Source organism: Tigriopus californicus, chromosome 9, assembly GCF_007210705.1.
Source record: "Tigriopus californicus strain San Diego chromosome 9, Tcal_SD_v2.1, whole genome shotgun sequence".
Lineage (NCBI taxonomy): Eukaryota > Metazoa > Arthropoda > Copepoda > Harpacticoida > Harpacticidae > Tigriopus > Tigriopus californicus.
Genome location: NC_081448.1, coordinates 1,080,625 through 1,097,455, shown reverse-complemented (window position 1 = coordinate 1,097,455; position 16,831 = coordinate 1,080,625). Strand labels below are relative to the sequence as shown.

The 16,831-nt window shown below is 41.2% G+C and overlaps 2 protein-coding genes across 2 annotated transcripts; both read left to right on the top strand.

Moving 5' to 3' along the window:
- The first annotated feature begins 1,161 nt into the window (after positions 1 to 1,161).
- On the top strand, positions 1,162 to 5,084 carry LOC131887435 (serine protease inhibitor dipetalogastin-like). Its single transcript, XM_059236042.1, has 3 exons — positions 1,162 to 1,420; positions 4,465 to 4,626; positions 4,707 to 5,084. Exons 1-3 carry the CDS (start codon positions 1,244 to 1,246, stop codon positions 4,821 to 4,823), a joined length of 456 nt encoding a protein of 151 aa, XP_059092025.1. The 5' UTR covers positions 1,162 to 1,243; the 3' UTR covers positions 4,824 to 5,084.
- Positions 5,085 to 5,650: 566 nt separating this feature from the next.
- On the top strand, positions 5,651 to 7,268 carry LOC131887434 (serine protease inhibitor dipetalogastin-like). Its single transcript, XM_059236041.1, has 5 exons — positions 5,651 to 5,967; positions 6,091 to 6,219; positions 6,282 to 6,416; positions 6,858 to 6,983; positions 7,049 to 7,268. The coding sequence occupies exons 1-5, from the start codon at positions 5,800 to 5,802 to the stop codon at positions 7,169 to 7,171; spliced, it is 681 nt and encodes a 226-aa protein (XP_059092024.1). The 5' UTR covers positions 5,651 to 5,799; the 3' UTR covers positions 7,172 to 7,268.
- Positions 7,269 to 16,831: the final 9,563 nt, after the last annotated feature.

Genomic DNA, 16,831 nt, shown 5'->3' with positions numbered 1-16,831 from the left:
CCTGCCTGTAATTAAACATCAACTTTTCTTAATTTATTACTTAAATTCGAAAAGTGGCTCAGAGTGGTTGAGACCAAGAGCAGGCCGATTTGGCGGGACTCTCGTTCACAGTCCATATTTCTAGAAGTTCCTTTGAAGGTAGGGCCTCTCCAATCTGAAACTATACCCTCGGAGCCGTTCAGCTGTTATCCATTCGGTCTAAAAACTGGTCTGGCTGACTCACTGGCAGTGTACTCTCTTGACCTTTCTTCCTTTGTGTTCCTACTCTCAGATTTCAAGGGTTAACCCTGATGACAAAACATGAAAAAACTATGAATTTAAAAAGCGAAAGTGATTTGATGTCATCGTTCAAACATTTTAAGATGCTCTTATTTCAAAGGTAAGATATATGATCAATATATATGATTGCTTGAAATGGGTTGGTAAATGCATTTTTTTCCTTTTTATAGAATGAAAAACCTTTCAGATGACATGCTTATAATGAGTTGTGCGCTTTTCAGCATGCAAATATCTTATTTGGTCTATTGTCTTTTTTTTCAGCGATTGCAGTGGCTCGATCTTTTCTCTATCATTCGCAGTTTTGCACCGTTTAATGCTTGGCCATCTCTTTTGTTGAGGATGCTTACTTGAGAATGCTAAGCCTAGCTGGAATCGAAAGGGTTTTTGAGACAACTTTCATCAAAGATCAAGAAAAATTAGAGAATGGTAATCTGAATTGAAAAAAAATTTGTTTTTTGTTTTAAGTTCTCGCTTATTTCATGGGCAGCTTAGGTTCATACAGTTACGTAATTGAGAGCTCTTTTAATTAACAACCTGCATGTATTGGGATCTGAGGCACGACAAAATGTTGTCGTTAAACGTCTGAGATTCATAGTACAAGCCTAAACATACATGAAATGCAACCAACAAGTTATTCCTTCTCGATGAAACTTCGAGTCGAATAGTGTTTAGACCTCTTAACCATGAAATTACCATGTACGATCAACTACTTTTTAAATAATCTATTGGTACGAAGATGTGTCAAAAGGCACCAAATGTTCAAGCATCATTTGAGAAATTAGACTAGTTAAGCGAATGGATTATATCTTCTATGTAGAGTTTATATTTTCATGTTTAGAAGTCTATTCTCAACTGTATTTTACGAATGGTATATAAATCAGCAATGACAGGTCGGTCCAATCATTGCAAAAGTGGAGAATCAAAATAGAATCAATCAACTCTTTAACACATTCCGTCCTTCATCATGCAGAATCTCTTGGTCTTTGTGAGTGTATTGGTCGGTCTTTGCCACGGTCAAGATCGGGACGTTGTTTCAGAGGCCGAATTATCTGGGTGCCCTTGCATCGCTCTCTATCAGCCCGTTTGCGGTGAAAATGGCCAGAGTTACTCAAACTCCTGTGTGGCCGAATGCAACGACGTGGTGAGTTCTGGTTGCGTAGTTGATTGTTGTATTTAGATAACAATCCCAAACTAATGTTTGGAAGTTGAGCTTTTTCAAACCCTCTAATTCATTTTCCTTTCAAATTGACTGGCTTCCACGTACTTATTTCTAGTAATAAATTCATCAAGGACAATAGTTGATGTGAAATAGCTCCCATCATTTTTTCAAATATTTCAAATGCTGGATAGATTGGACGGCGGATTTGTATCATCAATATTTTTTTACACATAGCGTTAGATAGACCATCAATACATTCTGAGGGGTTCAGCATTTGGGTTGATTGATTTGAAATGTTGCTTAAAGCATGGATTTCTAGAAGACCTGGATGGCGCACGGCAAAAAGGTGACCCATAGAGGGGAAAGAGGCGATCTCATCTCTCTTGTTTGTTAGAAAGAGCACCCTAGACATCATTTTTAGTGCTTCTTTCTTCATAGAAAATACAAAAATATCAATGGTTACGAATTATTAAGACAATTGCCCTATTTTTAGTTCCTAATTTTCTATCATTAAATCTTTTTTAAAGCTAATAATGCAAATTCCAGTAATGTTCTTAAAACTCCCCTCCCTTGACAAACCCAAGATATAGGTTTCAATGCTTATTGCCAATTGTAAAAGCGAGATATAATACCTAATATAGTATGATATTTGCAAAACTCTTCTTTCATCTCTACCCAAAAACGAGCTTCTAGTTACATTAACTTAAATCAATATTAAACTTTCAAAAATAACTTGACCCTTCCACTTGGATATTACAATCAAATCTAAATGATCCAAAGCAACTCTGTCATACAAAATTGTAAATGAATTGAAAATGAGCTTCTCAGTTTCCACATGAAGTCTTCCTCGGTAGAAAACATTTAATGTTGAATTGAATTGGAAACAGCATGATGTTAAACCATGTCAGCAAGTTCATGAGGTGCATTATAACTCCTCCAATCCAAAAAGTATGTAAAAGTTAGGGCGGGGAAGGTATTATGTACACGTTTTTTTTACAAGTAATTGAGGTTCAAGAACATTTTTTCAATTTAAAGGAGCTCCATCCATGTGATTCCTTCTGGTTTTTTGTTTGGTTTTTCACGGGCTTTTCTAACCGCTACAAGGAATGTAATCCCCAGTGCTACTGAAATGAAAGGTTATAAGTTGTCTATTCATTACCTTTCAATCTTTGCATGTTGTTTGGTCTACCAACAAGTTTGAGTTGGCAGACCGAGCTAGGCCTGGAATGTAGGGTTGATCTGGAATGCTACTTAAAAATTTGTTTACTTTGTCCTTGGAAAATTCTTGATCATAGGGATTTTCAAAGACCTTTCAGCTCATTTTTGCAATTCTCCTAAACAAACATTAACAATCTGTAACTTAGATTGTATTTCACATACACTGATATATTTTAAGAAAAACAAGTACGTAAATCTTCCAGGCTTGTTGAGAGGTCTGGGAGCAACTTAAAGATACGAAAATGGAATAGCTGCAATTTCAATACATAAGAGTTGAGAGTTGGATTGAAGAACTTAATTCCCACCATGTACCGTACTTCCCAAAGTATGAGTGGCATGTTAAAACCAATTTGTATATCTTTTGAAACAACTAGGACTTCAAACAGGTAGGGAAATCTGCTTTAATAACTTTTACTGAAAGACAATTTTCTTTTTTGGTATTGTGCAATTCATAATGCGTTTCAATGGTGAAGGCAATTTGAGGCCCAATTCTTCATACTTCTGATTTCAGGCATTCACTTTACTGGTGTTAAAGAGAGTACTGAAAAGTTATTCTTATTCTTATTCTAGGATGAGACAGTGATCCTGCAGAAAATATTGTTCTGCAGTTAATAGAGGTGATAGTTAACTATGACATACGTGTAGACTTTACTTATTACAAGGATCTCTTATCAGATATTTGGGTGATTACGCCACAAACCCAAGACTCAGCTTCATCATTACATTTTAAGAAGTGAGCATATGAAATTTTGGGATTAGTATAATAACTCTTGCTGAATTTCAAAATGAACTGATATGCAAAACGAACTGATTTTTGAGGAATTCCAAATGTTTTCAAATGTTTTTGCTTTGGCTTCATATCACGTCACTCTATTAGCTATGCATTGACAAACAGAAACTTTGGTCGAAACCAAGAGATATGCACATATTTCTGCCACTTTCATCTAGACTTAAATGAGAGTTTAGAACACACAAGTACCAGAAGTGTCACTACTTGCTCATTCTTTCTTAATTCTTCATTGTGATTTTTGCCTTCAGAATTTCCCTATGGACACAATATTGGTGATTTCGCCATGTTGGTTTTGGGCAGTTGAGGGTGAAATTCACATTTGACCACAACGCAATGGAAAATACCCTCGTGTTGAAACCACTGAAAGAACAGTTTCACTTAATCATAGATATTCATGCATGGCCACTTCTTGACCCGAGCGCAACAAGGGTTCAAACAGATTTGATAGCCAAAGCCAGCTTGACTTTTTATTGGTATTTAGCTATTGGGCATGGACATGGTTTAACCATGAAATGAAGTTGAAAATAATTACAAGCATTTCCACAATAATACAGTTCAAAATATTTCACATATGGTAACTTTCCTTCAATGAAGTGTTTATATTAAACCTTATCATTAGCCTCCTCATTTGAAAAGATAAACCCTGATTGAGCAATTTCAAGGCAAGTAGGACGAAAATTCCAGCCCATTTCACCACTTAATGCCAAACTGTTGACCCAGCCGATCTGGCCAAGACTAACCCAGCCTGATGACATAATACAGGCTGAATTAGCGTTGCTACATTGTCGTTTCTCCCTTGTGGGTCACCCAAGAAAGGGAATCTGTGACTGAACGGAGTCCATCTCTTTCTTTAGATGTCCATGCTTAAAGTAAAAGATAGAACCAACTTTAAGTTATGCTAATTTTGCTATTTCACTTAAATAATGACCATGCAGACCATTATTTGGTTTGCTTCAGAGCCATTTATTTTTGCCCTCGCTTGTTTCAATCCCAACTGATTTCATCCCATCTACTTTAGACTGTCCAATGTGAAGGCAAATGCCCCTGCGCAGAGGATCCTGTAATTGACTTTCCAGGTCCAATTGAAGAGCCACAACCTTGTCCTAAGCTTCTCAAACCTGTTTGCACTGAAAATGACAACACTTTCGATAATGAATGTGAAGCCGAGCGATCTGGGGAGGTAAATAAATACAAACACATACTTCGACTGTGAGTATGGTTGATTCATCTTGACATGAATGTCCATTATCTACTTTGCAGGAAATCCTTTGCGAGGGCAAATGCCCGTGTACCAATGGCTGCCCCTTTTGTTGCATCAATAATAGTCCCAAATGTAAATTGGTCAGGGTTGCTTGCAATGGATGCCCCAACACCTAATTTCAATACAAATCTTATCGATGACTTCTCCAATATATTATGGTACCTGAAGTTTTTTAAATGAACATTACAGCTTCCTTACTGTCTTGTTTGCTTGTGGTATGATTTTGAATAAAAAAATGATGAGGTCGTCTTCTTAAATGTGAAGAAAGCAAGAATATTGTATCTATGCATCTTACATGAAGAAGAATGGTAAATTGTCAGTGTCCTTGATTCCAGCACGCTTGAATAGTGAAATATATGAGTTTTGTACATTTCTAACATTGATCGATTTTACTTGAGGGAGAAATATCGATTGCTGGTTCTTTTTTGTATTTGACACAGAGGCTGTCACTGCTGTCTGCTTGTCTATCTTAGACAGTTTACTACGAAAAGCCGAACCAAAGGCAAGTTTTTTTAAACGCTCGTACCTTCGAGTTAAGGCTCGGACGTTACGAGTGCACTTCAATACCGGTTAACGTCCACTCCTTAACTCGGAGGTACAAGCGTTTAAAAAACTGGCCCCAAGTTGCTTAAACTTTAGTTAGCTTTTTCCGCCTATTTAGTGACGACTGACGAGAAAGAGCACACACAGGACACAGGGGACACACAGGGGAATAACCTTCGTCGATAAGAAACATGAGCAATGAGGAATTCTCCAGCAAAAATGGGATAAAGCGAATTTCGTAGAGTTGTCCAGAACTTGGTAATTCGGCGTCATGCTTGAAACGTTTCAGCAGGTACAAATTACCAACGTTGTGGAAATAAACACTCTCTTTCAGGCACTGATTGAGTCGTGAAAACCAAAGAAACGAGTTTGGAAACAGTAAATACTCGAACCCTGTTGTTTGATCAGTGAATTCCTTTTGCTCATAGTGGTAAGCTTATAAATATTTCAGAAGTGCCAATTTCCAGTGTAGTATCTCGAAAACAGTTGTCCAAGACATAACTACATACACACATATCTGGAGCCAAATCGAGCGTTCTTCAAAGTATTATGAAGCTGTTGGTTTCGTTCTTGGCCTTTGTGGTCATTATCTATCATCCCAGTGAGGCCCAAAAGAATAACTTGGCCGCGTGCTCGTGCATCAGAGTTAAGGACCCCGTGTGCGGGACTGACGGTCGAAATTATCTTAACCCCTGTCTAGCAAAGTGTCACAATGTGGTAAGTCTTTTTACAAACCCATGAATGATCCTAGTTGAGTTACAATAACGTCATTTGGTTTGGTGCCTCTTTAAAACACACTGTTATGGTTTGCACGGCCACTGTCTCTCTTGCCCAATGTAGGGGGTTGCTTGTGAAGGAAACTGTCCTTGTCGTATGGATTCTTGCCAGTGCCCCGAAATATTCAGTCCAGTATGCGGAGTCTCTGGCCAGACTCACGAGAACAAATGTCGAGCTCGCTGCCAAGGAGATGTAAGTTGGCAACTCGTTTAAGAGCCTTCAAAGAATAAATCATGGTTCCATTGTTCCTCAAGAGGGTTGAATGCGACGGCTCTTGTCCTTGCCAGAAGTCCGGAGGCCAATGTTTCTGTCCCTTCAACTTTGAACCGGTGTGTGGGGTGAATGGGAATGACTATGACAATCGGTGTCTGGCCAGATGTGCTAACGAGGTGGGTGAATTAGGTATTCTCTTCACCAACACTGTCGTCGTATTGCTAATATCAATACCGCCGTTGGGTTCAATACTACGGCACTTGATTGTCCCGGGATGAACATTCGAACCATTGCATTTACCCACTTTTTCCAATTTCCAATCGGTGTGAGTTGAGAAACTTTCAGTAATTGCCGTTTGGTGGGTTGCGCCAACGAGGTTTGGTTTTGTCTTTTTCAGTGCAGTTTCTATCTGTCTATTCATTCTTGATTTCAAAGTATGATGTAATTTGTACACTTTTGACTCCTGATTTGGTTCTCTATACTGTGTGTTTTCTGATACCACGTTGACTGCAGATTTTAGGCACCCATTTCACACCTTCTTCGTTTCATCTTCAATGCCCAAGTTGGTAATGCTGACTAATGAGATGGCCAATTAATTTGTCGATTCCTCTTTCCAGGATATTCAATGCGAGGGTAGATGTCCCTGTGCCAAGCCAGAGTTTTGTCCAGCCATCTTTTCGCCCGTTTGTGGAGCCGATGGGGAGACTTACAGCAACTCTTGCGTAGCCGGACAAAGAGGAGTGGTATGTCAATGGCAGAGTTTAAATGTTTGGTTTGCAGTGAATTAACTTCTTCTTTGGATTTTTAGAGAGTGGAATGTAACCAACAATGCCCTTGCACCAAACGTTGCCATGAATGCTGCCGTCCGAATGACAATCCCCAGTGTCAACTTGTCCGTGTTGACTGTAGCGAATGTCCTAGGTTGAATTAATTCTCTAGTTTCAAGATGTAAAGACGTGCTTTCTATTCTACACATAATAACTTCAAATGATATGAAAATAATAATTCTACCCATGCATGAAAACAAACTCTTTTTTGACTTTCATACAAAAACTTGACCAAGTCTGACTTAAATCCTGCTACTACATCAACGCCTACATACGCCCTATGAATATTTGAAGGCGGCAAACCGAACAATGAAGGAGCCCGAAAAAGAAGAGAAGTGGACTTCAATGATCGAACGAGCCTGGATTCTCGAGGACTTGAAGGTGCTCTCAAAACGCACGTTAAGCCTCTACGGTCACTACAATTGACCCTAAATCCTGGGTTGGGACAAAGCTCATGAATGCTTTTGAAAACGTACAATATCAGATACCATTCGTACCTTCTCTGAGTACTGTACAATCCCAACCTTTCTAACCTCTCCCAATACGAGAGCTCTCGCATATCTTCAATGTTCATAGTAAAACATTTTTTGACCTGCTCGAGCTTGTGCAAACATGCTGGACTCATTGGAGCCCAAATGGGAGAGGCATATTCAAGATGCGGCTGAACAATCGACTTGCATAGAGTTAACATTGTGATACTACCTCTGGACTTACACGTGCAATTTATCCAACCACATGTTTGAAAAGCCTTACTAACTTTCAACTGGATATGCTCATCGAACTTTCCATTATCTTGGAGGACTACACCTAAATCCTTCATGGATGAGACCTGCTCAATGTCCTTACCTCGTCCTTGCACGTGTTAGTCCAGAGGTAGTATCACAATGTTAACTCTATGCAAGTCGATTGTTCAGCCGCATCTTGAATATGCCTCTCCCATTTGGGCTCCAATGAGTCCAGCATGTTTGCACAAGCTCGAGCAGGTCAAAAAATGTTTTACTATGAACATTGAAGATATACGAGAGCTCTCGTATTGGGAGAGGTTAGAAAGGTTGGGATTGTACAATACTCAGAGAAGGTACGAATGGTATCTGATATTGTACGTTTTCAAAAGCATTCATGAGCTTTGTCCCAACCCAGGAATTAGGGTCAATTTTAGTGACCGTAGAGGCTTAACGTGCGTTTTGAGAGCACCTTCAAGTCCTCGAGAATCCAGGCTCGTTCGATCATTGAAGTCCACTTCTCTTCTTTTTCGGGCTCCTTCATTGTTCGGTTTGCCGCCTTCAAATATTCATAGGGCGTATGTAGGCGTTGATGTAGTAGCAGGATTTAAGTCAGACCTGGTCAAGTTTTTGACTAAAAGTCCTGATCAACCTTATATTCAAGGGTCTTGAACTGCTGCAACTCCAATCCCAGCAGCCGTAGGGGAGTACACAAAAAACATGGTTATTTATACTCTCCTGGTGCATATTTAAGGCATTTTCGTCTTTTTATAACCTTACTTACACTATCCCTAATATTGTGTCGTAACCATGTGGAAACAAGGAACAAATCATGAATCCAACAGGTAATTAGTGAACCACATACATTGTAGTTGCAAAGGCCTTGCACCATCCCAAGAGAACCTCTTCATTTAGTCTTTCGGGTCAACGTGCTTTCTGTCAAATATGAGGACATTTAGGCTCAAAAATCCTGAAGGGTGATAAGTTCAAGAGGAAAATAAATCACGACAATCTGGGCGCATAGGTGCTTCTCAGATGGGCTGTTGTCTCGCCATCTACGAGTCAAGCTCTGAGTTACAGAATTTGACGGGACAAATTGAAAGAGGCAAGAAACGCAGGGGAAGCTAAAAAAGAATGGTGGGAGCCTGCTTTCCATTTTTGTCTTCACACTATCTCCCCGTAAAGACCCATATGTCTGATTTAGTACATTAATCCATGAAAAAAATCCTTAATTTGTTAAATGCATCAATGGCAAAGGCCTAATGCTTAAACAAGTGAAGAATGTGTTAGATTAACCATTCCTTGATCACACTGAATGGAATTGAATGTCAAATTTGTAGTTTTGAACGAGCCATTTTTCAAGAAACCAGCCCTTTGAACGGTAGATGGTGATAGCCTTGGAAATTGGAATTGGAAATTAGTTGAAAATGTCTATTCTGGCAAGCATGTTTGTTTGTTTGTACCCTCAAAAATTGAGTCTTAAACACGTTTTTGAGAGACTGACCATTCTTTCACGGTGCGATTTGAGAAACACGTTTGCAACGCCAAATTTGTACCACTGGCGGTGGCAGATGGTTTTGTTTGCAAGTGCCAATAAAATAAGAGTCGGTATATATGTCAGAATAAGGTTTCCGAAGATTAGCCTAAGCAATGATCGTGCAAGATCATGGAAGGTATCCTTAAAGACAACATGACTAAGTTTCTCGACGATCAAAAGGTTATAACTTCCGATCAACATGGTTTCGATCCGGTTTTTCCTGCACTACAAGTGGTATAATTTTTCATGATTTCTTGGCTCATTCGCTTGAAAACAAGTGGCCAGTGGATTTTGTGTTTATGGACTTCGCCAAAGCCTTCGACAAAGTTGACCACTCCCTTCTAACCAAAAAACTCAAAGGGACGGGAATTGGTGGGAGGTTTTAAGATGGATCCGAGCATGGCTCATAGATAGATGCCAGAGGGTTGTGTTGAACGGCCATTCATCGGAATGGAAGGCAATGACTTCTGGTGTGCCCCAAGGCAGTGTCCTTGGCCCTCTCTTATTCCTCATCTTCATCAACGACCTAACATCTCTACCGTACATGGGTCTCAATAAAATTTGCTGACGACGTGAAAATCTTCCGCCAAATCAAGGGTCCATTGGATCGTGTCAATCTACAGGCCAATTTGAATGTCGTTAGTGAATAGGCTAATCGAATCCAAATGCATTTTAATGTCTCGAAATGCATGGTTTTGGGTGTTGGTCAAAAAGCTCTCGATTCGATTTTTGACTACAAGATTACGGGAAATTCTCTTCGCAGACAACCGTGTCATGTCGACCTAGGGGTCACGTTCAACGAAAGTCTCAACTTTAGGAGCCATTGTATTGGTATCACATCAAAAGCCAACAAAGTTATGGGTATGATAAAGAGGTATTTCTTGTCGAGGGACCCTGATACGTTCATTAATTTGTTCAAAATTTAGGTACGACTCCTTCTCGAGTTCTCTTCCCAAGTATGGAACCCTCCTAACAGAGGGGATATTCTTCATATAGAAAAGGTGCAAAGAAGAGCCACCAAGATGGTGAAAAACGTATGGCACATTTCTTATCCAGAAAGGCTATCTTTGCTCTCTCTTCAAACGTTAGAGGAGAGACGTGTTGTCTTGGACTTGACTTTTACGTTCAAGGTGTGCTTGATGCGAATAAAGATTTCACCTCTTGGGGATGCACCGCCGTTCTTCGTTCATGAAGAAACAGATCGGATGATGACCCGGAAACTAAAAAATAAGCCTCTTTTGGAACCATTGGTCAAATCTCGAATACGGTACCATTCATGTTTTGTGCGTTGTGCCCTTGTATGGAACACCTTGCCAATATCCCACAGACATGCTCGGACATTGAGAGCGTTTAAGAACAACTTTTTAACCCTAGATACGTTGTCAACCGTAGCAATACGTTAAAGAAAATGTTCACCCATCATCAGGTACCAAAAGTACTAGCTCTCAAAGTATTGCTACGGTTGACTTAGTTTAGATAGATTGTGAAACAAAAGGACAAGACTAGTATATAACTTATGAATTAAAGTGATCGCTTGAAGTATGCTTCAAGTATTGAAGTGTCATCAAGGGGGCAAAAACTTTATGATCAAACTGCAGTGAACAGTACTTAGTACGGTGTTTGATCGTATGATAAGCCTCTCTAGATACCTCGTCTTTCAATCGATCAATGCTTGTAAGGAACGAACGGATTGTTCTTCTGGCTGTGGCGGTCGTTGTTAACTGGGAAAAACTTTGCTTTGACGAGCACAGCTTTGTGTTGCCTCTAACTCCCATCAATCAAACCCATTTGGCAGAATGTGCGTGTGGTTTATTGCTTGCTGGAATAGGTCATCTCACTCACATCATTGGCTTTAATGCGAGCATTTGCTCGCTTGAATTAAGCGATGTTTATGGTCTCAAAACTGCCACAGCATCCCTCAAACGTTGGTCTCTTTTGTCGAGTTGAAGCCTTCAAACACCTCGCTAGCCCTTTCCGTAAGGAATACCCGTAACAAAATAGAGTTCGTTTGCTCGAATTGTTGTCGTTTCCGTTGTAGAAGACCCCATTCATATTAATGATTTAGCATTCTTACCATTGGACTAACTCACTATGCTTGAAGCCATTCAGCATTGTAGGGCCTCGTGCACTCTCGAAGGTGCCTAAAGGTTAGGCTAGAAAGATTTCGAACTTTTGTAAAGCTTTTATTTAAGATTTGGGTCGGGATTCTAGATCGTCCAGTAGTGTTTTTGTTCACTTCCTTACCGCTACTGTGAAAGGGATCCCCAGCACTCCAAAATGAGTGAATGAGTTATATATCTTATTTACAGGGCTTTTGTAACGGCGGTACTTGTCACATGTTACTCTTTCAGTAACGCTACAGGTAACGCGTTAGGGTACCTTTACACTAGGATGGAAGTCCAGGTTTGAATCTCCTAGATTGAATCCCAGGATTGCATCTTGGGATTGAATCGTGAAGATCCATCTTAATCATCCATTTACACTAAAGTCGATTCAATCTTGTTGCCGAAAACAGCAAATCTTCTCAATCAAGTATTAGATCTATGTCCTTTGTTCAAGCACTCTATTCACATTTTCGGTATCTATGTTTGTTAAGGAGTTAGAATTAACTAATTAGTAGATCTCGTTGTCCAATGTCCATTGGCAACCGCAAAGGGAAAGTAGTGACAAACACTATGATATCAATGATTTGAGTTTGGAAAACGCCCTGGTTTCATCAAGGCCACTTTACAAGTGAGCACAGCTCTCTCCAAAACCATGTTATTGAAGATTGACTTTGCTTGGACACCTTGATTAGTGGTCATAGTGTCCGGATTGATCCTCCCTCGTGTTATGTTGGCAATTGATGCAAGCTCTCAAATTCCCAGAATGGAGAGGTGCTGGATTATCAAGTACTTCCGATCGAAGCAGTGGCCTGTCTTCCTAAGCATTCTTTTCGCCCAAGACACTTCGAGAGAAGAGAATTGTTGATCGGAGGCAATGGACTTGTTGTTAATCCGGGCCTTCATTTAAATCCACCTACTCCTCGACCTCAGCCTTAGACACATCATACCATCCATGCCCGTATTTTCAAATAAGATTTAAGAGCCCAATCGCAGAGGTTATATCTATGTTATCACCATCCATTTGTACGACCAATTATGTTCTCATTGTATGCTATAAATCCAATAAAGGTATCTATCCAAATCATAGGTCATTTGAAATGTTCTTCCAAACCAAACCAAACAACTGGGATTAATTAAAAATACTCATTGTAACTTAAAGTCTTTTATTGCTTAAAATATATAAAACTGAATGAATTACTGCATACAGACATGCGTACAGTAAGAATCTGGAGAATGGACAGCTGTGATGATAATGGACATCTTCAAGGACGAGATTCTGAAGCGAGATGGTCGTATGGACCCTTATTGTGAATGAAGATGACTTCGATCGATTATCCATTTTGGTGGGACAAAAAAGGAATGGAGGGAGGTGCTGATGTGTTTTTGGCACGTTTCTTGGAGAGCTAGACTTGGGTCCAGACAAATGAAAGCTAGAAAGGCGACATCCCATCTGTTGAAGTAGCTTTGCTCTTCACCTTCTTAAAGGCCACGCCCATCTCGGGTTCCGCCTAGAGCTGCAAAAGGGGATGGTAGTTTTCTGGACATCCCTGTAACCTTCTGCAATACAATTTCTCGTGATGATGAAAAACGACTGCCTCTGGGACGATACCGGACGATACCGATAAAGGCATCAAAGTTCTGGACTTCCAATCAATAGTAGTGGTATGACTCCGCGCTCCTCAGAGGCTTTGGGCTCTTTTGGAGTGTTTCACTCCTCAGATCTCGATGGTACGATGTATGAGCTTGGACCCTCCTCTCTTCTGAAAAGGGCGGCGATTTAAATGCTGGCGACATATCTTGGTTAAATGGAGCTTGGTGGTTTATATTCCCGGTGTTGATGGAGAATTCCAGATGCCTTAAATTTTGCCGCAAATTTTTGTTAATTGACCACGTAACTCCCATTTCGAGTCATGCCCAGAGGCCTGCTTTTTAACCGTTCTTACCTCGGAGTCAAGGATCGGACGTTACGCAGTATGAGCCCCCATGGGCCATTTCAGTCACAGGATTTTCAAATTGAATAACGTCCACGCACCCAACTCCGACCGAGGTAAGACCCGGTAAGACATCTAAGATGACGGAAATTTCTGGGTATCTCGAAGGTGAACGAAATCGGAGGGGGATAAAAAAGCCCGTAGATGGATGGAACTGGCCGGAGACGGAATATTTTCTGATGTGAAGAAGTGGTCAAGTATAAAGGCTCGCAGGGCAGGGAGTAGGAGCGTGTTGGGACTCCCGGGTCGAAGCTCAGAATGATTGATTCCCAATGATTGGCACACAGGATCTGGGCGATCTCGGTGGATTCACTCAAGTCAGATCGGATGTTGAAGTCACCACCTATGATGTCTTTCTCCAGGATTCTTCCTTTATGCAGGATGATTGTGAGGTCTGAGGAGACAAGGTGATCATTGTGCGTGAGTGACTGATAGAGGACACCAATGAGGGTAAAGCCCTCCACGGCCTTGGGCATCCATGACATGGGTGGGAAGAGGAAGGATTGAAAAGAGGGGTCCATCCATGGGACTGAGTTGATCAGGCAGGTCAGGGCTACTGATAGTGGGCGTGCCATCACTCACTGGTGTCACAGGTCAAAACTATTGCTTTTCATTCAATTTCAATTGAATTTTAAAGGAGTGGAAAAGCGCACGTCCACCATTTAGGCCTTCAGCTGGCGAAGTGAGGCGTGAAGATTGATGCCCAAAAACAAATCGGTTTGTTTCAGGATTGAAACTGATTTCGGCATGGAAAAGCGATGAAGTTTTCATTCTGAGCAAACTAGGAGTCTATCTTCCATCCTGAAACTGGATTCAATCTCAAATTTCTCCGTAGCGTAAATGGCAACAAAAGAGACAAGAAAAAAAAACAGTGAGACTAGGTTGAGAAACACTATTGGGATCTTTCCGAATTCCAGTCTGTCCACCCACAGATCATATATAATGAGAATTGGCATTTGGCCCGACCGGGCCCGACCTCAGGCCAGAGAAATATGCACTTGGCGTCAGCAGATCTGTACACCAAAAAAAGACAAGAGTGACTGGCTCATCACTTCTAAGATGATTAGTATAATGCACATAGGGAAAACTGAGGAATTAAATTTGAAAAAAAAGCCGATGGGCACTATCATGATGAGAATGTTTCGCGTTCCAAAAAGGTCCTTCATTTTGCCAATTTCAATCTGTGCGGTCATATGTTGGCTGATGTTCCGTCCACAATCGCGTACATCATCTTAATATGATATGGATAAGTGATGTACAAGATGAATGATTGTTCACGGAACGGTGTTTATCAAAATGTTAAGAAAATGGGTATTATGATCTTGGAAAATGATTAAGTTGTTGGATTGCCCATCATGTAGTCCGTTTGTCGGTCAGATGTCGACCAAATGCCAGCCTAATGCTCGTGAAGACGTCGTGATCCATCACAAGTAGCTCCTTCAGCCCTTGATCATCCTATGACCAAGGAAAAGCTCCAGTACCCAGAGGGCTGGTCAGCCCAGCTACAACCATGGGTGAAGAATGACGGATACATGTTGAAGGGAGGAGAAAACAGGAAATTCTCGGTCATCGAACGACATTCTCGTGATCATTTTGAGAAGGGGGAAGAGAATCTGAATAAGCAAATCTCATCCCCAATAATCGATGTCACCAAAATGTCGGTAAGACCCAGTGTTGGTCAGATGTTGCCCACGTGCCACACCCTACAGAAAAGACAGACATAATCCATTGTCGGCAATCCGGGAAACCCCTTGATGGCCAATGTGGCTAGCCTGACGAAAGGAGGTCAACCCTGGACATTGGTATGTGAAAATCCCTGTTGCGGTCAGATGTCATACAGGCGCAACGGTTTTACCCAAGAAACCGTCGCCGTCCACCAAGGCCCTGGAACAACCCGTTTAGCCTCCATGTGGAAGAGGCGTAAGCCAACATTGCAAGAGAAAGTAAAATCAACGTCAGTGACATTCTTGCGCTCGAGGAGGACAGAAGTTTCGATTTGGAGCTCGAGGAGAGAAGTCAGATTTTGAACCTCTCCAAGGAGGAAGCACCCGCCATTGCTAAGTGCTGGGACGTTGTCATTGTTGTGGGTGCCAAGAAGTGGGAACTGTTTTGAAGGACAGAGATCGTCATCATATTGGGAGTAGGAAACCCAGGAAGCCGTGCAGAAGAGCAAGAGGACCTGGGAAGTGCCGAGTCTGAGTACAGCACTTCGTCACTTTGTTAGTGGACCTTCAATCCCGTCGAGTGGACGTCATCCGAGCATCTCCGTTGGACCATCTCACCAGACATCGAGCAGTAATTATTAACCCATTGATTTCATATGAGTATGTCCCCTTTTCCATTGGCCCGACACTTCCCCCACTTTTCTTACCAGAGCAAGACAGCTGATAGGCGGTGTGTTTGTGATGAATAAAGTAGATTGAACTGTACGGTTTGCCTTGAAGAGTAGCCTAGATTTCTCAGACGACCGAGATCGTGCTGGCATCGTAGGGAGTAGAGGTAGCAAGTGATTTGTAATGCAACAACTGTATCTAAAGTTCATCACTCATGTAGCAGAAATCAGTAGTTAGACTCTAGAGTAGAGGTCGACTTTGATAGACGCGTTTAGACTAGGATAGTGACCACATTTTGCAGGAATATTAGCCTTGAAGATTGGCCAGGTATGCCAGACAACCGAGATTGATCTGGGACCAATGGGGAGTAGAGGTAGCTAGCGATTTGTATCCTTAGTCGTTTAATGATTGTTTGAGGCCCTGATAAAGGAAGCTTGAACTATTGCTCGTATGCCCTGATTAGGGTTATAACCGGAGGCCTTAAGATAGGTCTAAGAAATTTAAGCCTTTGTACTAGTGGCTGTCCATCTTCAAGAGCTATCAAGGTATTTTTACCTAGTGCTTGGGTCAGGAGTTCCATGTTTCCGTTCACCACGGGAATTCAATAAGTCAGGACCTTTCACCCCTGGCTGGTGGACGGAACATAGAGTCTCTTTTTGGTGCCGCGACCCGGGAATCTTTGATTCCCGTGATTTTTATACCTTGACCCGGTCTTGTAGTGGAATTTTACCCTTTTTGATGTAAAGTGAGGAACCGGCTCGCGACCAAGAAACATAGTCTCTTTTTGTGCCGCGACCCGGGAAAGAAATTCCCGTATTGATTATTTAACCGCAACACAGTCTTACAGTAAGGTTTACCCTGGATAAACCCATTAAACGTCTCGCGTCAAAGAACTAGATAGAGTTTCTTTTTTGGTGCCGCGACCCGGGAATTTTAGATTCCCGTGAATAAATTTTGATTTGCGATTTGTTTGGTGTCGCAAGACGATTGACTGTTTTGCCCAGGTGGCAATATAAGAATTTGTTTCAGAGCTTACAAGACAGAATTCCGTGCCCTGAGTGCCCACAAACATTGGA